General features: G+C 50.8%; 1 protein-coding gene across 1 annotated transcript in view; it reads left to right on the forward strand.

Moving 5' to 3' along the window:
- The window catches only part of LOC140482510 (chondroitin sulfate synthase 2-like), a 79,431-nt gene that overhangs the window by 22,467 nt on the left and 29,178 nt on the right, over positions 1-27,786 (forward strand). The window contains exons 2-3 of the mRNA XM_072580061.1: positions 5,510-6,074; positions 24,674-24,856. Of these exons, the coding sequence (XP_072436162.1) occupies positions 5,510-6,074; positions 24,674-24,856 (748 nt within the window). The remainder of the gene's footprint in view (positions 1-5,509; positions 6,075-24,673; positions 24,857-27,786) is intronic.

Genomic DNA, 27,786 nt, shown 5'->3' on the forward strand with positions numbered 1-27,786 from the left:
ACACTGGGGTACAGTACTGTTGGGGACCCATCTGTCACTGAATAACACTGGGGTACAGTACTGGTGGGGACAGGTCTGTCACGGTATAACACTGTGGTACAGTACTGGTGGGGACAGGTCTGTCACGGTATAACACTGTGGTACAGTACTGGTGGGGACAGGTCTGTCACTGTACAACACTGGGGTACAGTAGTGGTGGGGACAGGTCTGTCCCTGTATAACTCTGGGGTACAGTACTGGTGGGGACAGGTCTGTCACGGTATAACACTGGGGTACAGTACTAGTGGGGACAGGTCTGTCACTGTATAACACTGGGGTACAGTACTGGTGGGGACAGGTCTGTCACTGTATAACTCTGGGGTACAGTACTCGTGGGGACAGGTCTGTCACTTTTTTCTCTGTGGTACAGTACAGGTGGGGATAGGTCATTCACTATATGACACTGGGGAACTGTACTGGCTGGACCAGGTCGGTCTCTGTATAACACTGGGATACAGTACTGGTGGGGACATGTCTGTTACTGTATAACACTGGGGTACAGTACTGGTGGGGACAGGTCTGTCACTGTATAACACTGGGGTACAGTACTGGTGGGGACATGTCTGTTACTGTATAACACTGGGGTACAGTACTGGTGGGTACAGGTCTGTCACTGTATAACACTGGGGTACAGTACTGGTGGGGACAGGTCTGTCACTGTATAACTCTGGGGTACAGTACTGGTGGGGACAGGTCTGTCACTGTATAACTCTGGGGTACAGTACTGGTGGGGACAGGTCTGTCACTGTATAACTCTGGGGTACAGTACTGGTGGGGACAGGTCTATCACTATATAACGCTGGGGTACAGTACTGGTGGGGACAGGTCTATCACTATATAACGCTGGGGTACAGTACTGGTGGGGACAGGTCTGTCAGTGTATAACAGTAGGGTACAGTACTAGTGGGGACAGGTCTGTCACTATATAACACTGGGGTACAGTACTGGTGGGGACAGGTCTGTCACTGTTTAACTCTGGGGTACAGTACTGGTGGGGACAGGTCTGTCACTGTTTAACTCTGGGGTACAGTACTGGTGTGGACAGGTCTGTCACTGTATAACACTGGGGTGCAGCACTGATGGGGACAGGTGTGTCAGTGTCTCACACTGGGTTGCAGTTCTGGTGGTGTCAGGTCTGTCACTGTATAACATTGGGTTAAAGTACTGGTGGGGAGAGGTCTGTCACTTTTGTCTCTGTGGTACAGTACAGATGGGGACAGGTCATTCACTTTATGACACTGGGGAACTGTACTGGTGGGGACATGTCTGTTACTGTATAACACTGGGGTACAGTACTGGTGGGGACATGTCTGTTACTGTATAACACTGTGGTACAGTAGGTATGTGGGACAGGTCTGTCAGTGTATAACAATGGGGTGCAGTACTCGTGGGGACAGGTCTGTCAGTGTATAAAACTGGGGTACAGTACTGGTGGGGACAGGTTTGTCACTGTATGTCACTTTGGTACAGTACTGGTGTGGACAGGTCAGTCACTTTATAATAGTTGGGTATTGTACTGGCAGGGACATGTCTGTTACTGTATAACACTGGGGTACAGTACTGGTGGGGACAGGTCTGTCCCTGTATAACACTGGGGTACAGTACTGGTGGGGACAGGTCTGTCTCTGTATAACACTGGGGTACAGTACTGGTGGGGACAGGTCTGTGACTGTATAACACTGGGGTACAGTACTGGTGGGGACAGGTCTGTCTCTGTATAACACTGGGGCACAGTACTGGTGGGGACAGGTCTGTCCCTGTATAACACTGGGGTACAGTACTGGTGGGGACAGGTCTGTCTCTGTATAACACTGGGGTACAGTACTGGTGGGGACAGGTCTGTCCCTGTATAACACTGGGGTACAGTACTGGTGGGGACAGGTCTGTCCCTGTATAACACTGGGGTACAGTACTGGTGGGGACAGGTCTGTCTCTGTATAACACTGGGGCACAGTACTGGTGGGGACAGGTCTTTCAGTGTCTCACAATGGGGTACAATACTGGTGGGGTCAGGTCTGTCACTGTATAACACTGGGGTGCAATTCTGGTGGGGTCAGATCTGTCAGTGTATAACACTGGGGTACAGTACTGCTGGGGCCAGGTCTGTCACTGTATGTCACTGTGGTACAGCACTGGTGGGGACAGGTCTGTCACTATGTCACACTGATGTACAATACTGGTGGGGACAGGTCTGTCTCTGTATAACATTGAATTAAAGTACTGGTGGGGAGAGGTCTGTCACTTTATGACACTGGGGAACTGTACTGGCGGGGACATGTCTGTTCCTGTATAACACTGGGGTACAGTACTGGTGGGGACAGGTCTGTCTCTGTATAACACTGGGGTACAGTACTGGTGGGGACAGGTCGATCACTGTATAACACTGTGATACAGTACTGGTGGGGACAGGTCTGTCACTGTATAACACTGGGGCACAGGACTGGTGGGGACCGGTCTGTCACTGAATAACACTGGGGTACAGTACTGGTGGGGACACATGGATAAAACTGGAATCGTGTAGGATGGATCAGCGTCAGATTGGTTCTATAGGTCGGTGCAGCATCTTTGGCCTGTACTGCACTGTAATGCTGTGTGACGAGGCATAATTACAAAGTAATTGGAGGAAAGTTTCAGGGAGATGTCAGAGGTTGGCTCTTTACACATAGAGTGGTGTGCATGTGGAATGCACTGCCAGTGGTGGGAGTAGACTCAAGAGTCGTTCGGGACATTTCAGAAACTTTTGGTTCAGCACATGGATAGTAGTAAAATGAAGTGTATGTTGGTTAGTCTGAGCTTGGAGTAGGATAAAAGGTCAGCAGAACATCGAGGACAGGAGGGCTTGTTCTGCACTGTACTGTCCTATGTTTACAGGGAGAGTGCGGGGCAGTGGGATTAGTTTGGGGATTGAGATAAGGCTATGGGGAGAGAGCGGGGCAGTGGGATTAGTTTGGGGATTGAGATAAGGCTATGGGGAGAGAGCGGGGCAGTGGGATTAGTTTGGGGATTGATTCAGAGTTGTTCTGCTGAATCTGACCCACCCATTGCCCTTGGCACACATTGGTACCTCGCCAATGATGGCACTGCTAGCTGTCCCTGCTCTCTGTGCACTGCCTCTCTATTGTCCCTGTGTTGCAGGAGGGTTCACTGGTTGGTTTTGGACAGATTTCTCTGAGTTTGGATTTGAGTGGTTATTGGAGACAGCCCCCTGTTGTGCGCATGATGGGACATGATCAGCTGCCAATGTCAGTCTGCTCCTGCTGCCAGGGCATAATGCCAAGCCCCAGTCATTAATTCCTGTTCACATCCTGAATCGACCATTACTTCACATCAAATCAGCAGATCTGTCGAATGAAGAATGTACTTACACAACACTTTCCCCTCACCCAAGTGTTTCAGACTGTTTGATGGGGACAGTGTAGAGGGAGCTTTACTCTGTAATTAACCCTGTGCCATCTCTGTTGTGGGAGTGTTTAATGGGAGACAGTGTAGAGGGAGCTTTGCTCTGTCTCTGGGCCCGTGCTGTCCCTGTCCCTGGGAGTGTTTGATGGGGACAGTGTAGAGGGAGCTTTACTGTGTAATTAACCCCGTGCTGTCTCTGTCCTGGGAGTGTTTGATGGGGGACAGTGTAGAGGGAGCTTTACTGTGTAATTAACCCTGTGCTGTCTCTGTCCTGGGAGTGTTTGATGGGGGACAGTGTAGAGGGAGCTGTACTCTGTATCTGAGCCCGTGCTGTCCCTGTCCTGGGAGTGTTTGATGGGGATAAGTTCTCATTCTCTGTTCAGATACTGTCTGAACTGCTGAGTTTCTCCAGCATTTTCTGCACATTTTCCAAACGGTGTTCCCCCCAGCCTCCAATCCGTCGCTCTCCCAATGCGGGATTTCAGGTTAAGTCAGTCCATTCCCACTTGACTGCGTTTGAGCTAGAGCACTGGAGAAAGAATTCCCAGCACTAAGACCACCCATTCCCACCTCCGGAACATTTCTCTGTCCTGCTGGATCCCTACATTGAAGCAGGAGGGCATTCTGCCCATCCGTATCAACCTTCTGAAGAGCATCCCAACCAGACCCAAGCCCGTCCTGTAACCCTGCATTCCCCATGGTTAATCGCCCTGACCTGCACGTCTTTGGATTGTGGGAGGAAACCGGAGCACCCGGAGGAAACCCACGCAGACACAGGGAGAATGTGCAAACTCCACACAGACAGTTGCCTGAGGCGGGAATTGAACCTGGGTTCCTGGTGCTGTGAGGCAGCAGCGCTAACCACTGAGCTGCCATACTCTCTCCCCCCACCACCCCACCCCTCCCCCCCCCACCTCCCCCCCCCCCATTCATACCTTTGTTCCCTTGAGGCTATTCCAGTGCAGTCCTTGGCTGGATTTGCATGGTTTATTCGCTGTAATCCAAATTGTTAAATCCCTAGCACCCGCCTGTTAATTTACACTAAATCTCATTTCCCTATTGCCGTGGTGCTCACGGACTCACATTGGTTCCCAGTGAAGGAATGGTCTGATTCTAAACGTCCCGACTTTGTAATTCAATCCCTCCCTATCTCTGCCACCCTCTCCCCTCCTCTCCATCCCCTGATTGCCATAGCATCTGTACCTCCCACTGGCTCGGCCACTGTGCACTCCACATCTCACTGTCTCCATCTATCCATCAACTTTCTGACTGAAATCACATCTCTCTCTCTCTGACAAAGCTTCATGTCCCCTGCACTGATATCTCCGTATGTGATAGTGTCAGATCGTGTTTGATAATGTTGTAGTCCAGCAGGGGGTAAACTGTATAGTGGCCTTTGTAGTGAGAGGGTTTGAGTACAGGAACAGAGATATCTTACTGCAGTTACACAGGACCTTGGTGAGACCACTCCTGGAGTATAGTGTGTAGTTTTGGTCTCCTTATCTGAGGGAGAATGTTCTTGCAATGGAGGGTATGCAGCAAAGGTTTCCCAGAGTGATCCCTGGGCCTGACATATGAAGAGAGGCTGCATTGGTTAGGATTACGTTCACTGGAGTTGAAGAATGAGGGAGAATCTCCTAGAAACCGTTAAAATTCTAACAGGACTAGACAGGACAAACACAGGAAGGATGTTCCCGCAGAAATACAAACCGGAGGTCACAGTTTAAGGATACAGAGTAAACCATTTTGGACTGAAATGAGAAGGAATGCCTTAGTGGAGCCCGTGGAATTCTCTGCTACAGAAAGTGTTTGAGGGCAAAACATTGAATATTCTCATGAATGAGTTTGATACAGTTCTTTGGGCTAAAGTGATCAAAGGGTATGGGGAGAAAATGGGAGCAGGGACAGGGTTGGATGATCATATTGAATGATGGCACAGGCTCAATGGGCTGATTGGCCCTACTCCTGCTCCTCTATGTATCTGAGAAACTTCTTGGAAGATTTAGTCCCATTCCAGGTGCTATATGAATCGAGGTTGTTGTTGCTTGAATTCCTGTTTGTTTTATTTTAGATCGCGTTACATTAGCACCGAGCTGGGGATCCGGGAATGTTTGTTTGTGGGAGTTCTCACATCGAAAACTACTCTCAACTCTCTGGCTGTGGCAGTGAACCGGACAATTGGTCACCACATTGACAAGGTCCTGTACTTCACCGGCACCAGGAGCAGGAAGATCCCACACGGAATGTACATTGTAACCCACGGCGATGAGCGGCCGATCTGGAACATGTACCAAACAGTAAAGTACATCTTTGAGCATTTCAGCAGTGAGTATGATTGGTTCTTCCTCATTCAGGATGACTCCTACACTGAGAGTGATCGCATCAAAAGCCTAGTGAATCACCTGAGCATCAACACTGACCTGTACATGGGCTGTCCACAGGAGTTTATCGGAGGTGACACGGATGGCCGTTACTGTCACGGTGGGTTCGGGTTCCTACTGTCCCGCAGTCTACTCATCAAATTACAGCCACATCTGGAAACCTGTCGGAATGACATCCTGAGCTCCAGGCCTGACGAGTGGCTCGGTCGATGCATCATTGATTACGTGTCAGTGAGTTGTGTCAGTGAGTATGAGGTGGGTGCACTTGCTGCTGAATTAAACCACCTACCAGATTGATTTATTATTGTCACATGTACTGAGATACAGTGAAAAGTATTGTTTTGCATGATATCCAGACAAATCATACCTTACATAAGTACATCAGGGTAATAGAACAGAATGCAGAATATAGTGTTACAGCGACAGAGAAGATGCAGAGAAAGATCAACTCTAATGTATGATTGATTATTGTCACATGTACCAGAGAGAGACGGATCAGAAATAATATTTGAGCGGTCCGTACATAATCCTGATAACAGCCGGGAAGAAGCTGTTCTTGAATCTGTCGGTTCATGTTTTCAAACTTTTGTATCCAGTCCAATGGAAGAGGGTGGAAGAGATTATAACGGGGTGGGAGGGGTCTTTGCTGAGACCACAGGAAGTGTAGATGGAGTCAGTGGATGGAGGCTGGGTTTTGGGATGGACTGGGCTGTGTTCACAACTCTCTATAATTTCTTGTGGTCCTGGGGCAGAGCAGTTGCCAAACCAAGTCGTGATACATCTGGATAGGGGGCTTTCTGTGGTGCATCTATACAAACTGGGAAGAGTCATTGTGGCCGTGCTGCATTTCTTTAGCCTCCTGAGGAAGTGGAGGTGTTGTGGTGCTTTCCTGACCATCACGTCCATGTGGGTGGATCAGGACAGATTGTGGGTGACCGTCACTCCCAGGACAGATTGTGGGTGACCGTCATTCCCAGGACAGATTGTGGGTGACTGTCACTCCCAGGACAGATTGTGGGTGACCATCACTCCCGGGACAGATTGTGAGTGACCATCACTCCCAGGACAAATTGTGGGTGACCGTCACTCCCAGGACAGATTGTGGGTGACCATCACTCCCAGGACAGATTGTGAGTGACCATCACTCCAGGACAAATTGTGGGTGACCATCACTCCCAGGACAGATTGTGGGTGACCGTCACTCCCAGGACAGATTGTGAGTGAGCGTCACTCCCAGGACAGATTGTGGGTGACCATCACTCCCAGGACAGACTGTGGGTGACCGTCACTCCCAGGACAGATTGTGGGTGAGCGTCACTCCCAGGACAGATTGTGAGTGAGCGTCATTCCCAGGACAGATTGTGGGTGACCATCACTCCCAGGACAGACTGTGGGTGACCGTCACTCCCAGGACAGATTGTGAGTGAGCGTCATTCCCAGGACAGATTGTGGGTGACCATCACTCCCAGGACAGATTGTGGGTGAGCATCACTCCCGGGACAGATTGTGGGTGAGCATCACTCCCAGGACAGATTGTGGGTGACCATCACTCCAGGACAAATTGTGGGTGACCATCACTCCCAGGACAGATTGTGAGTGACCATCACTCCAGGACAAATTGTGGGTGACCATCACTCCCAGGACAGATTGTGAGTGACCATCACTCCAGGACAAATTGTGGGTGACCATCACTCCCAGGACAGATTGTGGGTGAGCATCACTCCCAGGACAGATCGTGGGTGACCGTCTCTCCCAGGACAGATTGTGGGTGACCAGCACTCTCAGGACAGATTGTGGGTGAGCGTCACTCCCAGTAACTTGATGCTGTCGCCCATTTCCCCCTCAGCCTCACTGATACAGACAGGGGGGTGCCCCCCACTCTGCTTCCTGAAGGTAATGAACAGCTCCTTCATTTTGCTGATGTTGAGGGAGAGCTTGTTCCCTTCACACCACGTTCTCAGTGTTCAGTCTCTTTCCTGTTCTCTGTCTCAGCGTTGTTTGGGATCTGACTCTCTACAGTGATCTCATCAGAAACTTGTAAATGGAGTTGGGGCTGTATTTGGCCACACAGTCCTGAGTGTACAGGGAGTACAGTGAGGGGCTGAGTACCCAGCCTTGAGGGGCACCGCTGGTGGGGATGATTGTGGAGGAGGGGTTGGGGCCTGTTCCTTACTGATTGCTGTCTATGGGTCAGGAAGTCGATCCAGCTACAGAGGGGGGAGCAGAGTCCTAGGTCTTGGAGTTTGGTGATGGGTTTGGTCGGGATTATGGTGTTGAAGATGGAGCTGGTATCCGTAAATGGGAGTCAGACGTAGGTATCCTTGTGATCCGGATGGTGCAGGGATGAGTGTTGGGCCAGGGAGATGGTATCTGCAGTGGATCTGTTGCTTCAGTAACAGTTTGTAATGGTGGCGGTCATTGAGGCAGGCTGTTTAATGTTTCTTTGGCATCGAGGTGATGGTGGTCTCCCTAAAGCAGCGAGAGATGAGAGATCCAGTCATTAGTTTGATAACAGCAGAGAAGAAGTTTATCGTAAACCTGTTGGTAATTGGGAAATTGGGATTTATCCCCCCTCCGCTGAGATGATCCACATGTAGATCATTCTGAAAGCTGTGAGTCCTCAGCATTAAGGGTAAAGACTGAGTATCTGCTGCTCGCATTCCCTGGATGAGGAGAAGTCCAGGAAGAGAAATGGGGCGTATAGTTCATACCAGAAAATAATAACAATACGGAGACATCTGATAGACTGGACATGGAGGAAGTGTTTCCACTGGTAGGAGAGACTAGGACCCAAGGGCACAAATGGATTCGCAGTAGGGTTAAAATCAACGAGGTAAAAACAATAACTGCAGATGCTGGAAACCAAGGGCTTTTGCCCGAAACGTCGATTTTGCTGCTCCTTGGATGCTGCCTGAACTGCTGTGCTCTTCCAGCACCACTAATCCAGAATCCCAAGGGCACAGCCTCAGGGTGAAGGGACAACCCTTTAGAACTAAGATGGGAAGGGGTTTCTCCAGCCGGAGGGTGGGGGAATCTGTGGGGGGGGCTCATTGATTTGTGCACATAAACACCTAGATCTTGAATCCAGTATTACTCTCTTTCAGTTCTGAAACGTTACCACTCTATCTCTCTTTCTGTCTGTCTGTCTGTCTGTCTCTCTCTCTCCCTCATTTCTCTCTCTCTCTCTCTCCCTCATTTCTCTCTCTCTCTCTCTCCCTCATTTCTCTCTCTCTCTCTCTCCCTCATTTCTCTCTCTCTCTCCCTCATTTCTCTCTCTCTCTCTCTCTCTCTCTCCCTCGTCTCTCTCTCTCTCTCTCTCTCTCCCTCTCCCTCATTTTTCTCTCTCTCTCTCTCTCATCTCTCTCTCTCTCTCTCTCTCTCCCTCATCTCTCTCTCTCTCTCTCTCTCTCTCCCTCATCTCTCTCTCTCTCTCTCTCTCTCCCTCTCCCTCATTTCTCTCTCTCTCTCTCTCTCATCTCTCTCTCTCTCTCTCTCCCTCATCTCTCTCTCTCTCTCCCTCTCCCTCATTTTTCTCTCTCTCTCTCTCCCTCATCTCTCTCTCTCTCTCTCTCTCTCTCTCCCTCATCTCTCTCTCTCTCTCTCTCTCTCCCTCTCCCTCATTTCTCTCTCTCTCTCTCCCTCATCTCTCTCTCTCTCTCTCCCTCTCCCTCATTTCTCTCTCTCTCTCTCTCTCTCTCCCTCATCTCTCTCTCTCTCTCTCCCTCTCCCTCATTTTTCTCTCTCTCTCTCTCTCTCCCTCTGTCTGCACAGATGCTGCCAAACTGCTGAGCTTTTTCCTTCCATAAATTTTATTTTAGGATTTTAAGAAGTACAAACAGATGACAGATTAATGCAGGAATTTCATTAAGTGTTTTGAATTTTCCATTTGTTTTAAATTTGAAGAGAGCAAAAGAAAGAAACAGAAAGCTTTTTCATGTAATGCTGGGACTGGTATACATTCTCAAAGTAGCATCAACAGGATCAGATCGAGGTGATACAATTTCAAGTGTTAATATTAGAATGTAAGGTGTGTTAGTGTTGAGGCAAATATTGATTAATACAGCACTGCCAAACAAGTTGGCAGTAGGTCTTGCCCCTGGCCTCAGCACGTAGATTGCCGTTAGGTTATTTCTTTCTGTACAGTGTGAGATGGCATTTTAATTCCCTCCTTTTGTGGTGAGGTATTTCCTGTGGGGCTTGAGAGAGGAAACCAGCAAGGGAGTACAAAATGCTTCATATTTTCCCAGTGCACTGCTGGCTCCTGTCGCAGAGGTACTTAATCTACAAGTTTGTAATGGGAAGAGTCCAATTTCAATATCCAGCAATCCAAATCAGATACTGGAAACTTCAAAGACTACAGGCCCTGACAACTTTCCAGCAATACTCCTGAAGACTTGTGTTCCAGAACTTGCCTCTCCCCGAGCCAAGCTGTTCCAGTCCAGCTACAACACTGGCATCTACCCGACAATGTGGAAAATTGCCCAGGTATGTCCTGTACAGAAAAAGCAGGACAAATCCAACCCAGCCAATTCCTGCCCCATCAGTCTCCTCTCGATCATCAGTAAAGTGAGGGAAGGGGTCAGTAACAGAGCTATCAAGCAGCACCTACTCAGCAATAACCTGCTCAGTGACGCCCAGTTTGGGATCCCCAGGGTCACCCAGCTCCTGACCTCATTACAGCCTTGGGTCAAACATGGACAAAAGAGCTGAATTCCAGAGGGGAGGGGAGAGGGACAGTCCCTGACATCAAGGCTGCATTCGACTGAGTGTGGCATCACGGAGCCCTGGCTAAACTGGGATCAATGGGTATCAGGGGCAAACTCTCCGCTGGTTAGAGTCATACCTGGCACAGAGGAAGATGGTGTCACTGGCTAGGCCCATACTTCTTGCCTATCCCTCATTGCCAAGAACGCTGTTAAGAGTGGGTCTGGAGTCACGTGTAGGCCAGACCAGGCCAGATCGTCATTTCCTTCCCTAAAAGGCATTAGTGACCCAGATGGGTTTTACACAATAAGTGACAATGGAATCATGGTCATCATTAGACTCTTAATTCTAAACTTTTATTGAATTCAAATTCCACCACCTGCAGTAGCAGGATTTGAATTCGGGTCGTGTAACAGTAGCTGGGTCTCTGGATTAACAATCCAGCAGTTGTGCCACTAAGTCATCACCTCCCTGTAGACAATTATGGTTGTTGGAGGATCAGTCATCTCAGCTCCAGGACATCTCTGCAGGAGTCCCTCAGGGGAGTGTCCTAGACCCAACGATCTTCAGCTGCTTCATCAATGACCTTCCCTCCATCAGAAGGTCAGAAGTGGGGATGGTCCCCGATGATTACACAATGTTCAGCACCATTCCCCACTCCTCAGATACTGGAGCAGTCCATGTTCAAATGCAACAAGATCTGGACAATCTCCAGGCTTGGGCTGACAAGGGGCAAGTAACATTCACACCACACAAATGTCAGACTGTGATTATCACCAAAAGAGAATTTGGAAAGGCAAGGACTGATTCGGGATAATCAACCTGGCTTTGTGCGTGGGAAATTATGTCTCACAAACTTGATTGAGTTTTTTGAAGAAGTAACAAAGACAAATGATGAAGCCAGATTGGTAAAGGTTGTCTCTATTGCCTTCAGTAAGGCTTTTGACAAAGTTCCACACGGTAAACTGGTTAGTAAGGTTCGATCACATGGGATCCAGGGAGAGCTAGCCAATTGGATACAAAATTGTCTTGAAGGTGGGAAACAGAGGGTGGTGGTGGAGGGTTACTTAAAAGGGATCTGATGGGGCGATAAATAGGAAGAGTTTAGAGGGATATGGGCTGGCTAATGAGACTAGATAGGTTTAGGTTATCTGTGACCATGGTGCGCCTCAAGGATCGGTGCTGGGTCCACTGCTTTTTGTCATTTACATAAATGATTTGGATGTGAACATAAGAAGTATAGTTAGTAAGTTTGCAGATGACACCAAAATTGGAGGGGTAGTGGACAGCGAAGAGGGTTACCTCAGATTACAACAGGATCTTGACCAGATGGGCCAATGGGCTGAGAAGTGGAAGATGGAGTTTAATTCAGATAAATGTGAGGTGCTGCATTTTGGGAAAGCAAATCTTAGCAGGACTTATACACTTAATGGTAAGGTCCTGGAGAGTGTTGCTGAACAAAGAGACCTTGGAGTGCAGGTTCATAGCTCCTTGAAAGTGGAGACGCAGGTAGATAGGATAGTGAAGAAGGTGTTTGGTAAGCTTTCCTTTATTGGTCAGAGTACTGAGTACAGGAGTTGGGAGGTCATGTTGCGGCTGTACAGGGCATTGGTGAGGCCACTGTTGGAATATTGTGTGCAATTCTGGTCTCCTTACTATCGGAAAGATGTTGTGAAACTTGAAAAGGTTCGGAAAAGATTTACAAGGATGTTGCCAGGGTTGGAGGATCTGAGCTACAGGGAGAGGCTGAACAGGCTGGGGCTGTTTTCCCAGGAGTATTGGAGGCTGAGGGGTGACCTTATAGAAGTTTAGGAGAAAGTGAGGACTGCAGATGCTGGAGATCAGAGCTGAAAATGTGTTGCTGGAAAAGCGCAGCAGGTCAGGCAGCATAAAAGGAGCAGGAGAATCGATGTTTCGGGCATTAGCCCTTCTTCAGGAATGAGGAGAGTGTGCCCAGCAGGCTAAGATAAAAGGTAGGGAGGATGGACTTGGGGGAGGGGCATTGGAAATGCAATAGGTGGAAGGAGGTTAAGGTGAGGGTGATAGGCCAGAGTGGGGGTGGGGGCGGAGAGGTCAGGAAGAAGATTGCAGTTTAGGAAGGCGGTGCTGAGTTCGAGGGATTTGACTGAGAAAAGTGGGGGGGGGGGGGGGGAGGGGAAATGAGGAAACTGGAGAAATCTGAGTTCATCCCTTGTGGTTGGAGGGTTCCCAGGCGGAAGATGAGGAGCTCTTCCTTCAACCGTCGTGTTGCCATGGTCTGGCGATGGAGGAGTCCAAGGACCTGCATGTCCTTGGTGGGGTGGGAGGGGGAGTTGAAGTGTTGAGCCACGGGGTGGTTGGGTTGGTTGGTCCGGGTGTCCCAGAGGTGTTCTCTGAAACTTCCCACAAGTAGGCGGCCTGTCTCCCCAATATAGAGGAGGCCACATCGGGTGCAGCAGATGCAGTAAATGATGTGTGTGGAGGTGCAGGTGAATTTGTGGCGGATATGGAAGGATCCCTTGGAGCCTTGGAGGGAAGTGAGGGGGGAGATGTGGGCGCAAGTTTTGCATTTCTTGCGATTGCAGGGGACGGTGCCGGGAGTGGAGGTTGGGTTGGTGGGGGGTGTGGACCTGACGAGGGAATCGCGGAGGGAGTGGTCTTTTCAGAACGCTGATAAGGGAGGGAAGGGAAATATACCCTTGGTGGTGGGGTCCATTTGGAGGTGGCGGAAATGATGAAGGATGATCCGGTGTATATGGAGGTTGGTGGGGTGGTAGGTGAGGACCAGTGGGGTTCTGTCCTGGTGGTGATTGGAGGGGCGGGGCTCAAGGGCGGAGGAACGGGAAGTGGAGGTGATGCGGTGGAGGGCATCGTCGATCACGTCTGGGGAGAAATTGCGGTCTTTGAAGAAGGAGGCCATCTGGGTGGTACGGTTTTGGAACTGGTCCTCCTGGGAGCAGATGCGGCGGAGATGAAGGAATTGGGAATATGGGATGACGTTTTTCCAGGGGGCAGGGTGGGAGGAGGTGTAGTCTTGGAAGCTGTGGGAGTTGGTTGGTTTATAGTAAATAAACCTTATAGAGGTTTACAAAATGATGAGGGCCATGAATAGGGTAAATAGGCAAAATCTTTTCCCTGGGTTGGGGAGTCCAGAACTAGAGGGCATAGGTTTAGGGTGAGAGGGGAAAGATAAAAAAGGGACCTAAGGGGCAACTTTTTAACACAGAGGGTGGTACGTGTATGGAATGAGCTGCCAGAGGATGTGGTGGAGGCTGGTACAATTGCAACATTAAAAGGCATCTGGATGGGTATATGAATATGAATAGGAAGGGTTTAGAGAATATGAGCTGGCAAATGACAGTAGATCAGTTTAGGATATCTGGTTGGCATGAACAAATTGAACCTAGGGGCCTGGTTCGTTCTGTCTAACTCAAAGACTCTGTAACAGATGATCTAACCACTTCCCCTTCATGTTCAATGGTGTTACCATTACTGAATTACCCACAATTCCCCACATCCTGGGGTTAGCCTTGTCCAGAAACCCCAACTGGACTTACCACATAAACACCAAAGATCCTCAGGCAGCACCTTCCAAACCCACACCACTTCCATCTAGAAGGACAAGGGCAGCAGATCCATGGGAACACCACCCCCTGCAAGTTCCCCTCCGAGCCCCCTCACCATCCTGACTCGGAAATATATCACCGTTCCTTCAGTGTCACTGGGTCAGAATCCTGGAATTCCCTCCCTAAGGACATTGTGGGTCTACCCACAGCACATGGACTGCAGCGGGTCAAGAAGGCAGCTCACCCCCACCTCCTCAAGGGGCAACTAGGGATGGGCAATAAATGCTGGGCCCAGACAGCGACCCCCACATCTCATGAGTACATTAGAAAAAAACTGTTCCCTGTCACCCAGCCAGTTCTGTATCCATGTTGCTGCTGTGCCTTTATCAAGTCCTACCATGTTCCTCACATGTCTGTTGTATGTCCCTGTCTCAGGCAGCTGCTGGGATTCCACCTTCACCACATCGACCGTGTTACCCTCAACCAGCCTTTCTATTACCTCCTCAAAAACCTCCCGCACGTTCAATCAACCCAATGTCCCCCGTTAGAAATCCACGCTCACCCTTTTCTCCATTGAATTGATTTTGGAATAAGCAAGAAGGGTGGCACATTGGCTCAGTGGTTAGCACTGCTGCTTCACAGTACCAGGGACCCTGGTTCGATTCCAGCTCAGGCGACTGTCTGTGTGGAATCTGTACGTTCTCCCTGTGTCTGTGCTAGTTTCCTTCCACAGTCCAAAAGATGTGCAGGTCAGGGTGGATTGGCCTTAAGAAATTTCCCATAGTGTCCAGGAATGGGTGGGTCAGCAATGGGAAATGCAGGGATAGGATGGGGAGCTGAGTGGGATGCTCTTTGGAGGGTAGGTCTGGATTTGATGGGCTGAATAGCCTGCTCCCATGCTGTGGGGATTCTGTGAACTGTGGATACTAGATAGCTCAACAAAAACTGACAGTGCTGGACAAACTCAGCAGGTCTGACAACATCTATGAAGCTATGGTGACCAATATCTGCAACATTAACTGTTTTCTCTCCACTGGCATGGCTGGGCCTGCTGAGTTTCTCCAGCATTTTCTGCCATTGAATCAAAGCTGTGTTCCTGATGAAGGGCTTTTGCCCGAAATGCCGATTTTCCTGCTCCTCGGATGCTGCCTTACCTTTTCCAGCACCACTCTAATCTAGATTCTTCATCACCACTAACATTAAACTGACTGCTCTGTAATTGCTGGGATTACCCTCACCACCTTCCTTAAACAAGGCTGTAATATTTGCATTCACCAGTCTCCTAGCACCTCCGCCTGAGTCCAGGGAAGACTGACAGATTATGGCCAATGATCCACAGTTTCCCCCTTGCTTCCTTCTAAACCCTCAGTCACATCTCATCTGGGACCAGTGTCTTGTGAAGGTTAAATATCAGCAATCTATCCAATCCTTTCTCCCTTCTTAATGTTAAGCTGCCTAGTGACAGAGTCCCCTTCTCTGTCACCACATCCTGGACAACATCCTGAGGCAACACCTCAGCCTCACGCCCACCCCATCACATCTGTCTCCATGTGGAAATCCTCTGCCTAGTTTTGGATGTAGGTTTGCTCACTGAGCTGGAAGGTTCATTTCCAGACGTTTTGTCACCCTCAGGTAACACCTTCAGTGGGTCTCAGGTGAAGCAATGCTGAAACCTCCTGCTCACTGCAGTGCAAATTGCACGAATGGCAGCGGTGGGATCCGAACCCACCCCCCCCCGTAGAGACTGGAGCCTAAATGCAGCGCCTTACACTACTCGGCCACACGAGCACACAGAGAATTCCTGCTTTCTATTTCTATGTATGGGTTTCTCTGGGTTGGTCAGTGTTGCGTGGAGCCATGAGTTGTGTCCCTCCCCTCCCATCCCACTCCTGCTGGGCTTCCCCCTGGACAAAACGGTCAATAAATCACAGGTCTAATCGGACCCTCCCTCACTCCCACCTCACTCTCCCTCACTTGCTCACACCCCCTCACACTCCTTCACACTGCCTTACTCTCTGTCATCCCTTTACACTCTCTCACTTTCTGACACTCCCCCACTCTCTCTCACATTCCCTCACTCCCTCAGTCTCACACACTCAGAGTCACAGAGTCATACAGCACCGAAACAGGCCCTTCAGCCCATCCAGTCCATGCTGACTATGTTGCCAAATTAAACTAGTCCCACCTGCCTGCTCCTGGCCCATATCCCTCTGAACCTTTCCTATTCACGTACTTATCCGAATGTCTTGTAACTCTACCCGCATCCACCTCTCCCTCTGAAAGTTCATTCCAGACTCGCACTACTGTCTTGCTGTTACGACTTTTTTCAATCTTGCCCCTCTCACCCTAAACCTATGCCATCTTGTTCTGGATTGCCCCAGCTCAGGGAAAAGACCTTGGCTATTCACCCTATCCAGGACCCTCATGATTTCATAAAGCCCTACAATACTACCCAGGGCCCTACCATCAATTGTATAACTCCTGCCCTGGTTTGTCTTACCAAAATGCAACACATCACATTTATCCAAATTAAACTCTATCTGCCATTCCTTGGTCCATTGGCCCAGCTGATCAAAAGCCTTTTGTAATCTTAAATAATCCTCTTCGCTGCTGCCAATTTTGGTGTCATCTGCAAACTTACTAATCATACCTCCGAGATTCTTTGCTGCACTCCCTCACCGGCGATAGTCTCTTTCCCGAGATAAGGAGATCAAACTGCACAGAGTAGTCCAGGTAGGGTCAAACCAAACTCTTCCGCTCTCAGCCACTCTGTCTCTGCACAGATACTGCCAGACCTGCCCTATTTCTCCAGCACTCTGGACTTCCTGCATCTGGACTTTTTGGTTTGTATCACAGCCAGGTTTCTCTGCTCTGCCCCCCTTCAGAATGCCACTCTTTATTTACTGTTGGCTCTTTGTGTTCTTTATCTCACTCCTCCCTGCTTCCAATCCTATCCACCCTGGAGGCTCCCTGCCTCTATTCCTGATGAAGGGCTTCTGCCCAAAACGTCGATTTTCCTGCTCCTCGGATGCTGCCTGACCTGCTGTGCTTTTCCAGCACCACTCTGATCTAGACTCTGATTTCCAGTATCTGCAGTCCTCACTTTTGCCTACACAATGTTGTCAGCGTTATTAACAGGGGCATAGAGTCCAAGAGCAGGGAGATGATGTTAAACTTGTACAAGACCGTTGTTAGCCCTCAGCTGGATATGGTGTCCAGGTGTGAGTGTCACATTATGGGGAAGATGTGAACACAGTGGAGAGAGCGCAGGACTGGTTTACAGGAATGGCTCCAACGTTGACAAACTTCAGTGATGAGGATGGACTGAAGAAACTGGGACTGAGGGAGATCAGAGAGAGGTTTCCAACATCATGGGACGGCTGGAGAGAGGAGAGAGGGAGAAGCTGTTCCCACTCGGAAAAGGATCAGGAATGAGATGGACAGAGGGTTAAAGTGATGAGCAAATACAACAAGGGTGATGTGAGGATAAACCTTTCCACCCAGCGAGTAGTGAGGGTCTGGAATATTCTGCCTGGAAATGTGGGGCAGGCAGCTTCAACTGAGGCATCGAAGAGGGAATTGGAAGGGCATTTGGATACAAACAAAGTGCGGGGATATTGGGTAAGGCAGGAGATTGCCACTGAGTTAACATGTTCTGAGAGCTAGTACAGGCACAGTAGGTCAGTCTAGCCTCCCACACTGTCATCATTCTGTGCTTTGCTGATTGTGTTTGCTGTTTGTTATTCCTTGGAGTTTGTCGTGAGTGTTTCAGAAACTGATTGTTCTCTGGATAATGGTCCATGTGAATCCTGATGAGCTTGACCCTTGGTGAGTTTGTTGTGAGAGTGATATTTCATTCTGTGTGGTTACTGGAACAGCACACGGATCTCCAGATTTCCACTCTCTCTCCCCATTGGCCCGGTCCTGGTGTGGTCAGGGTCACCACGCCAGTGGATTGCAGAGATGAGGGAGTGTCCTGAAGGTGCTGAGCTCTGTGCTCAGATAGTGTGTTTCAGTGGGAACAAGCTGCCCTGGCTGAAGCTCTGAACGAGAGGGTTCCAGCCCTTTAACAGCCTCTTTGGGAGATCTATGCTCTCTGTCCCACACTCCCCACTCTCCCCGTCAATATTACTTTTTCAAATCCCTCTCCAATTCTCCTTTGAATATTCCTGTTGCATTTGCTTCCAATGTTGTTTGAAATGGAATGTTCCAGATCACAGTAACTTGCTGTGTCAAATAAAACAGTCTCCTCATCTCCCCATCTCCCCCTCAGGTCCTCTCCCTCATTTTTTTCTTGTCCCTGGTGACAGAGAAGTCGTGCCACAGGAAACAGCTTCTCATTTTCTCTGTCAAAATCTTTCATAATTTATTGCACTTAATAATAATTTGGAGAACATAATTTATTAAATCTCCCACTTAACCATCTCTGTGAACAAGGTAAAAACGGTAAAAACAATGACTGCAGATGCTGAAAATTAAATACTGGATTAGTGGTGCTGGAAGAGCACAGCAGTTCAGGCAGCATCCAACGAGCAGCGAAATCGACGTTTCAGGCAAAAGCCCTTCATCAGGAATAAAGGCAGTGAGCCTGAAGGGTGGAGAGATAAGCTAGAGGAGGGTGGGGGTGGGGAGAGAGTAGCATAGAGTACAATGGGTGAGTGGGGGAGGAGATGAAGGTGATAGGTCAAGGAGGAGAGGGTGGAGTGGATAGGTGGAAAAGGAGATAGGCAGGTAGGACAAGTCAAGGAGACAGTAACTGAGCTGGAAGTTTGGAACTAGGATGAGGTGGGGGAAGGGGAAATGAGGAAACTGTTGAAGTCCACATTGATGCCCTGGGGTTGAAGTGTTCCGAGGCGGAAGATGAGGCGTTCTTCCTCCAGGCGTCTGGTGGTGAGGGAGCGGCGGTGAAGGAGGCCCAGGTCCTCCATGTCCTCGGCAACGTGGGAGGGGGAGTTGAAATGTTGGGCCACGGGGCGGTTTGGTTGATTGGTGCGGGTGTCCCGGAGATGTTCCCTAAAGCGCTCTGCTAGGAGGCGCCCAGTCTCCCCAATGTAGAGGAGACCGCATCGGGAGCAACGGATACAATAAATGATATTAGTGGATGTGCAGGTGAAACTTTGATGGATGTGGAAGGCTCCTTTAGGGCCTTGGATAGAGGTGAGGGAGGAGGTGTGGGCACAGGTTTTACAGTTCCTGCGGTGGCAGGGGAAAGTGCCAGAATGGGAGGGTGGGTCGTAGGGGGGTGTGGACCTGACCAGGTAGTCACGGAGGGAACGGTCTTTGCGGAAGGCGGAAAGGGGTGGGGAGGGAAATATATCCCTGGTGGTGGGGTCCGTTTGGAGGTGGCGGAAATGTCAGCGGATGATTTGGTTGATGCGAAGGTTTGTAGGGTGGAAGGTGAGCACCAGGGGCGTTCTGTCCTTGTTACGGTTGGTGGGGTAGGGTCTGAGGGCGGAGGTGCGGGATGTGGACGAGATGCGTTGGAGGGCATCTTTAACCACGTGGGAAGGGAAATTGCGGTCTCTAAAGAAGGAGGCCACCTGGTGTGTTCTGTGGTGGAACTGGTCCTCCTGGGAGCAGATACGGCGGAGGCGGAGAAATTGGGAATACGGGATGGCATTTTTGCAAGAGATAGGGTGGGAAGAGGTGTAATCCAGGTAGCTATGGGAGTCAGTGGGTTTGTAAAAAATGTCAGTGTCACGTCGGTTGTCACTAATGGAGATGGAGAGGTCCAGGAAGGGGAGGGAGGTGTCAGAGATAGTCCAGGTAAATTTAAGGTCAGGGTGGAATGTGTTGGTGAAGTTGATGAATTGCTCAACCTCCTCGCGGGAGCACGAGGTGGCGCCAATGCAGTCATCAATGTAGCGGAGGAAGAGGTGGGGAGTGGTGCCGGTGTAATTACGGAAGATCAACTGTTCTACATAGCCAACAAAGAGACAGGCATAGCTGGGGCCCATACGTGTGCCCATGGCTACCCCTTTGGTCTGGAGGAAGTGGGAGGATTCAAAGGAGAAATTGTTAAGGGTGAGGACCAGTTCGGCCAAACGAATGAGAGTGTCAGTGGAAGGGTACTGTTGGGGACGTCTGGAGAGGAAAAAACGGCCCTGGTCATGGCGAATGGAGGTGTAGAGGGATTGGATATCCATGGTGAAGATAAGGCGTTGGGGGCCAGGGAAACGGAAGTCTTGGAGGAGGTGGAGGGCGTGGGTGGTGTCTCGAACGTATGTGGGGAGTTCCTGGACGAGGGGGGATAATCCCAGTGTCTCTGGCCACACTGGGTCAGGTCCCTTGTCCCTGGATCAGTCTCCATCATACCCTCTCCTGAACATCTTCCCAATAATTCAGGAGGCTGGATTCCGCATGGTTCAAAGGATGGGGATGTCTCCAGATAGCAAAGGATATGAGGGGTGATGGGGAAGGGGAGGGTTGTGATCTGTAATGGGGTGGATATTTCCAGCTGTGAGAGCTCAGTGAGGGGTGATCACATCACCCTCACCCCAGACCCACTGTTACTGTACACAGACCCTCACCCCAGGCTCTCTGTTACTGTATACAGACCCTCACCCCAGACCCACTGTTACAGTACACAGACCCTCACCCCAGGCCCACTGTTACTGTACACAGACCCTCACCCCAGACCCACTGTTACTGTACACAGACCCTCACCCCAGGCCCACTGTTACTGTATACAGACCCTCACCCCAGACCCACTGTTACTGTACACAGACCCTCACCCCAGGCCCACTGTTACTGTATACAGACCCTCACCCCAGACCCACTGTTACTGTACACAGACCCTCACCCCAGGCCCACTGTTACTGTATACAGACCCTCACCCCAGGCCCACTGTTACTGTATACAGACCCTCACCCCAGACCCACTGTTACTGTATACAGACCCTCACCCCAGGCTCTCTGTTACTGTATACAGACCCTCACCCCAGGCCCACTGTTACTGTATACAGACCCTCACCCCAGGCTCTCTGTTACTGTACACAGACCCTCACCCCAGGCCCACTGTTACTGTATACAGACCCTCACCCCAGGCCCACTGTTACTGTACACAGACCCTCACCCCAGGCCCACTGTTACTGTACACAGACCCTCACCCCAGACCCACTGTTACTGTACACAGACCCTCACCCCAGGCTCTCTGTTACTGTATACAGACCCTCACCCCAGGCCCACTGTTACTGTACACAGACCCTCACCCCAGGCCCACTGTTACTGTATACAGACCCTCACCCCAGGCCCACTGTTACTGTATACAGACCCTCACCCCAGGCCCACTGTTACTGTATACAGACCCTCACCCCAGGCCCACTCTTACTGTATACAGACCCTCACCCCAGGCCCACTGTTACTGTATACAGACCCTCACCCCAGCCTCTCTGTTACTGTATACAGACCCTAACCCCAGGCCCACTGTTACTGTATACAGACCCTCACCCCAGCCTCTCTGTTACTGTACACAGACCCTCACCCCAGGCCCACTGTTACTGTATACAGACCCTCACCCCAGACCCACTGTTACTGTATACAGACCCTCACCCCAGGCCCACTGTTACTGTATACAGACCCTCACCCCAGCCTCTCTGTTACTGTACACAGACCCTCACCCCAGGCTCTCTGTTACTGTATACAGACCCTCACCCCAGGCCCACTGTTACTGTACACAGACCCTCACCCCAGGCCCACTGTTACTGTATACAGACCCTCACCCCAGGCTCTCTGTTACTGTACACAGACCCTCACCCCAGACCCACTGTTACTGTACACAGACCCTCACCCCAGGCCTACTGTTACTGTATACAGACCCTCACCCCAGGCCCACTGTTACTGTATACAGACCCTCACCCCAGGCTCTCTGTTACTGTACACAGACCCTCACCCCAGGCCCACTGTTACTGTATACAGACCCTAACCCCAGGCCCACTGTTACTGTATACAGACCCTAACCCCAGGCCCACTGTTACTGTACACAGACCCTCACCCCAGGCCTACTGTTACTGTATACAGACCCTCACCCCAGGCCCACTGTTACTGTATACAGACCCTCACCCCAGACCCACTGTTACTGTATACAGACCCTCACCCCAGGCTCTCTGTTACTGTACACAGACCCTCACCCCAGACCCACTGTTACTGTATACAGACCCTAACCCCAGGCCCACTGTTACTGTATACAGACCCTCACCCCAGGCTCTCTGTTACTGTACACAGACCCTCACCCCAGACCCACTGTTACTGTATACAGACCCTCACCCCAGGCTCTCTGTTACTGTACACAGACCCTCACCCCAGACACACTGTTACTGTATACAGACCCTCACCCCAGGCTCTCTGTTACTGTATACAGACCCTCACCCCAGGCCCACTGTTACTGTATACAGACCCTCACCCCAGGCCCACTGTTACTGTACACAGACCCTCACCCCAGGTCTGGTGTTACTGTATACTAACGCTCACCCTGTATCTGCTGTTACTGTGTACAGACCCACGCCCTGGATCTGTTGTTACAGTATACAGACCCTCACCCTGTATCTGCTGTTACAGTATACAGACCCTCAGCCTGTATCTGCTGTTACTGTATTCAGACCCTCACCCTGTATCTGCTGTTACTGTATTCAGACCCTCACCCTGTATCTGCTGTTACTGTGTACAGACCCTCACCCTGTATCTGCTGTTACAGTATACAGACCCTCAGCCTGTATCTGCTGTTACTGTATTCAGACCCTCACCCTGTATCTGCTGTTACTGTATACAGACCCTCAGCCTGTATCTGCTGTTACTGTATTCAGACCCTCACCCTGTATCTGCTGTTACTGTATTCAGACCCTCACCCTGTATCTGCTGTTACTGTGTACAGACCCTCACCCTGTATCTGTTGTTACTGTGTACAGACCCACGCCCGGTATCTGCTGTTACTGTGTGCAGACCCTCATCCTGTATCTGCTGTTACTGTATGAAGACCCTCAGCCTGTATCTGCTGTTACTGTGCACAGACCCTCATCCTGTATCTGCTGTTACTGTGCACAGACCCTCATCCTGTATCTGCTGTTACTGTGCACAGACCCTCATCCGGTATCTGCTGTTACTGTGTACAGACCCACGCCCTGTATCTGCTGTTACTGTATTCAGACCCTCACCCTGTATCTGCTGTTACTGTGTACAGACCCTCACCCTGTATCTGCTGTTACAGTATACAGACCCTTACCCTGTATCTGCTGTTACTGTGTACAGACCCACGCGCTGTATCTGCTGTTACTGTGTACAGACCCTCACCCTGTATCTGCTGTTACTGTGTACAGACCCTCACCCTGTATCTGCTGTTACAGTATACAGACCCACGCCCTGTATCTGCTGTTACTGTGTACAGACCCTTACCCTGTATCTGCTGTTACTGTGTACAGACCCTCACCCTGTATCTGCTGTTACTGTGTACAGACCCTCACCCTGTATCTGCTGTTACTGTGTACAGACCCTCACCCTGTATCTGCTGTTACAGTATACAGACCCTCATCCGGTATCAGCTGTTACTGTGTACAGACCCACGCCATGCATCTGCTGTTACTGTATTCAGACCCTCACCCTGTATCTGCTGTTACTGTGTACAGACCCTCACCCTGTATCTGCTGTTACAGTGTACAGACCCACACCCTGTATCTGCTGTTACTGTGCACAGACCCTCATCCGGTATCTGCTGTTACTGTGTACAGACCCACGCCCTGTATCTGCTGTTACTGTGTACAGACCCTCACCCTGTATCTGCTGTTACTGTGTACAGACCCGCGCGCTGTATCTGCTGTTACTGTGTACAGACCCTCACCCTGTATCTGCTGTTACTGTGTACAGACCCACGCCCTTTATCTGCTGTTACTGTGCACAGACCCTCACCCTGTATCTGCTGGTACTGTGTACAGACCCATGCCCTGTATCTGCTGTTATTGTGTACAGACCCTTACCCTGTATCTGCTGTTACTGTGTACAGACCCACGCGCTGTATCTGCTGTTACTGTGTACAGACCCTCACCCTGTATCTGCTGTTACTATGTACAGACCCACGCGCTGTATCTGCTGTTACTGTGTACAGACCCTCACCCTGTATCTGCTGTTACTATGTACAGACCCACGCTCTGTATCTGCTGTTACTGTGTGCAGACCCACGCCCTGTATCTGCTGTTACTGTGTGCAGACCCACACCCTGTATCTGCTGTTACTGTGTACAGACACTCACCCTGTATCTGCTGTTACTATGTACAGACCCACGCTCTGTATCTGCTGTTACTGTGTGCAGACCCACGCCCTGTATCTGCTGTTACTGTGTGCAGACCCACGCCCTGTATCTGCTGTTATGTGTGCAGACCCACGCCCTGTATCTGCTGTTACTGTGTGCAGACCCACACCCTGTATCTGCTGTTACTGTGTACAGACCCACGCTCTGTATCTGCTGTTACTGTGTGCAGACCCACACCCTGTATCTGCTGTTACTGCGTACAGACGCACAGTCCGGCTGGGAATGTTGGTGAGTGAGGTATGAAGAGCAGTGGCTTGGTGAACAAAGTCGGAGCGAGAGTCTGTAACACTTTGTCATGTCTCTCCTCAGGCCCTGCGTTACCGATACTTTGAACTGGGGAAGGATGAAGAGCTGGGAAAAGAGGATTCTCCACAGTTCAGGAATGCTCTCACTGTCCATCCGGTTGTGGACCCTGTCCAGATGTATCGGCTACATAAACGTTACACCGAGCTGGAGCTGGAGAAAACCTACCGAGAGATCGAAGATTTGCAGGTGTGGCCCCAAGACCCAGCCCAATCCAACAACACAGAGTGCAGCAATGTCACAGAGTTCAGGGTGAGGGGGTTAGAGAGAGAGACAGATGGAGACAGAGAGGGGGGGGAGAGAGACACTGAGAGGGAGAGGGAGAGAGAGAGAGAGAGAGAGCAGATACAGAAAGCTTAGACAGGATGGGGGGGTTGAGCGAGAGGGAGAGAGAGCAGGGGAGTGGAGAGAGAAAGTGAGAGAGCACTCAGAAAGGGAGAGAGAGCACAGAGGTGGGAAGAGAGAGACTGCAGGAGAGTTGAACGCACAGAGATGGGGAGAAAGCGAGAGAGAGAGAGAGTGTGAGAGCTCACAGACTCTGAGTTGGAGTTACAAGACCACCTTAAATACTTCAGCACACAGAAACAGTGAGATGGCACTGCAATGTGGGAGGGTCAGTGCTGAGAGAGTGCCGCACTGTCGGAGGGTCAGTGCTGAGGGAGTGCCGCACTGTCGGAGGGTCAGTGCTGAGGGAGTGCTGCACTGTCGGAGGGTCAGTGCTGAGGGAGAGCCGCACTGTCAGAGGGTCAGTACTGAGGGAGTGCCGCACTGTCGGAGGGTCAGTGCTGAGGGAGTGCCACACTGTCAGAGGGTCAGTGCTGAGGGAGTGCTGCACTGTCGGAGGGTCAGTGCTGAGGGAGTGCTGCACTGTCACAGGGTCAGTGCTGAGGGAGTGCTGCACTGTCGGAGGGTCAGTACTGAGGGAGTGCCACACTGTCAGAGGGTCAGTGCTGAGGAAGTACCACACTGTCAGAGGGTCAGTGCTGAGGGAGTGCCACACTGTCAGAGGGTCAGTACTGAGGGAGTGCCGCACTGTCAGAGGGTCAGTACTGAGGGAGTGCCGCACTGTCAGAGGGTCAGTACTGAGGGAGTGTCACACTGTCGGAGGGTCAGTGCTGAGGGAGTGCCACACTGTCAGAGGGTCAGTGCTGAGGGAGTGCTGCACTGTCGGAGGGTCAGTGCTGAGGGAGTGCTGCACTGTCAGAGGGTCAGTGCTGAGGGAGTGCTGCACTGTCGGAGGGTCAGTGCTGAGGGAGTGCTGCACTGTCAGAGGGTCAGTGCTGAGGCAGTGCTGCACTGTCGGAGGGTCAGTACTGAGGGAGTGCCACACTGTCAGAGGGTCAGTACTGAGGAAGTACCACACTGTCAGAGGGTCAGTGCTGAGGGAGTGCCACACTGTCAGAGGGTCAGTGCTGAGGGAGTGCTGCACTGTCGGAGGGTCAGTACTGAGGGAGTGCCGCACTGTCGGAGGGTCAGTACTGAGGGAGTACCGCACTGTCAGAGGGTCAGTGCTGAGGGAGTGCTGCACTGTCGGAGGGTCAGTACTGAGGGAGTGCTGCACTGTCAGAGGGGCTGTGCTGAGGGAGTGCTGCACTGTCAGAGGGTCAGTGCTGAGGGAGTGCTGCACTGTCAGAGGGTCAGTGCTGAGGGAGTGCTGCACTGTCAGAGGGTCAGTGCTGAGGGAGTGCCACACTGTCAGAGGGTCAGTGCTGAGGGAGTGCTGCACTGTCAGAGGGTCAGTGCTGAGGGAGTTCCACACTGTCAGAGGGTCAGTGCTGAGGGAGTGCTGCACTGTCGGAGGGTCAGTACTGAGGGTGTGCCACACTGTCAGAGGGTCAGTGCTGAGGGAGTGCCACACTGTCAGAGGGTCAGTGCTGAGGGAGTGCTGCACTGTCAGAGGGTCAGTGCTGAGGGAGTGCTGCACTGTCAGAGGGTCAGTGCAGAGGGAGTGCCGCACTGTCAGAGGGTCAGTGCTTAGGAAGTACTGAAAGGATGTGAAAGCTTTTCCATACTGGGGAGCTGTGTGGTGATTAAGTTTGAAGAGAGTTTATCTCAGGTTGTTGCTGGTGGAGAGATTGTTGACAGAGGGGGGGTTCTCAGAGCAGTGAGTGAGTGAGTGAGTGAATACCGTGAGAGTGGGCGAGTGAGTTCTGTGTATTCTCTCACTGGCTGTCAGTCCCATTGGTAATTAATGCCTGTCAGTAATTGGTTATGATTGGTTTCCTCATCCAGCAGTTACTCAGATGGATGTTTACAACAATTGATATCACTGAGACTGACCTTTCACGTAGAATTTAAATCCCACCCTTTGGTGTTCTGGGGATTTGAACCCAGGGTCCCCCAGCGTTACCCTGAGCCCTGGATTACTAAGCCAGAACATAGCCGCTGTATCACCATCCTCAGTCTGGTCCAGTGCCCAGCACAAGGCACCTGATGAATCGCGTCAGAGAATTACTGCAGAGAATTGACTGGGACCCAGTTTCCTTCCCGTGACTGGAACCTAGCCTCCTCCCTCCCCCAGTGAGTGATGCAGCTTTCTCCCAGACATACCTTCACATTTTAATAAAGTCCTTGAGAGTTTATAAATCTCCAGAGAGAGAGAGAGACACTCTTGGCAACAAGAGACATTTTCACCAGCTATGAAAGAGAATGTGACCATCGCAGTGAATCAGGGAGTCACCAACTCCCACAGAACATCAACCGGACACACACCCCACATACACACACACACACACACACACACACACACCCACATACACACACACACACCCACATACACACACACACCCACATACACTCACACACACACATACACTCACACACCCAAATACACACACACACCCACATACACACACATACCCACATGCACTCACACACCCACATACAGACACACACCCACATACACACACACACCCACATACACACACACACCGACATACAGACACACACCCACATACAGAAACACACCCACATACACTCACACACCCACATACACACACACACCGACATACACTCACACACACACCCACATACACACACACACCGACATACACACACACACCCACATACACTCACACACCCACATACACACACACACCCACATACACACACACACCCAC

The sequence above is a fragment of the Chiloscyllium punctatum genome, chromosome 10, assembly GCF_047496795.1.
Source record: "Chiloscyllium punctatum isolate Juve2018m chromosome 10, sChiPun1.3, whole genome shotgun sequence".
Lineage (NCBI taxonomy): Eukaryota > Metazoa > Chordata > Chondrichthyes > Orectolobiformes > Hemiscylliidae > Chiloscyllium > Chiloscyllium punctatum.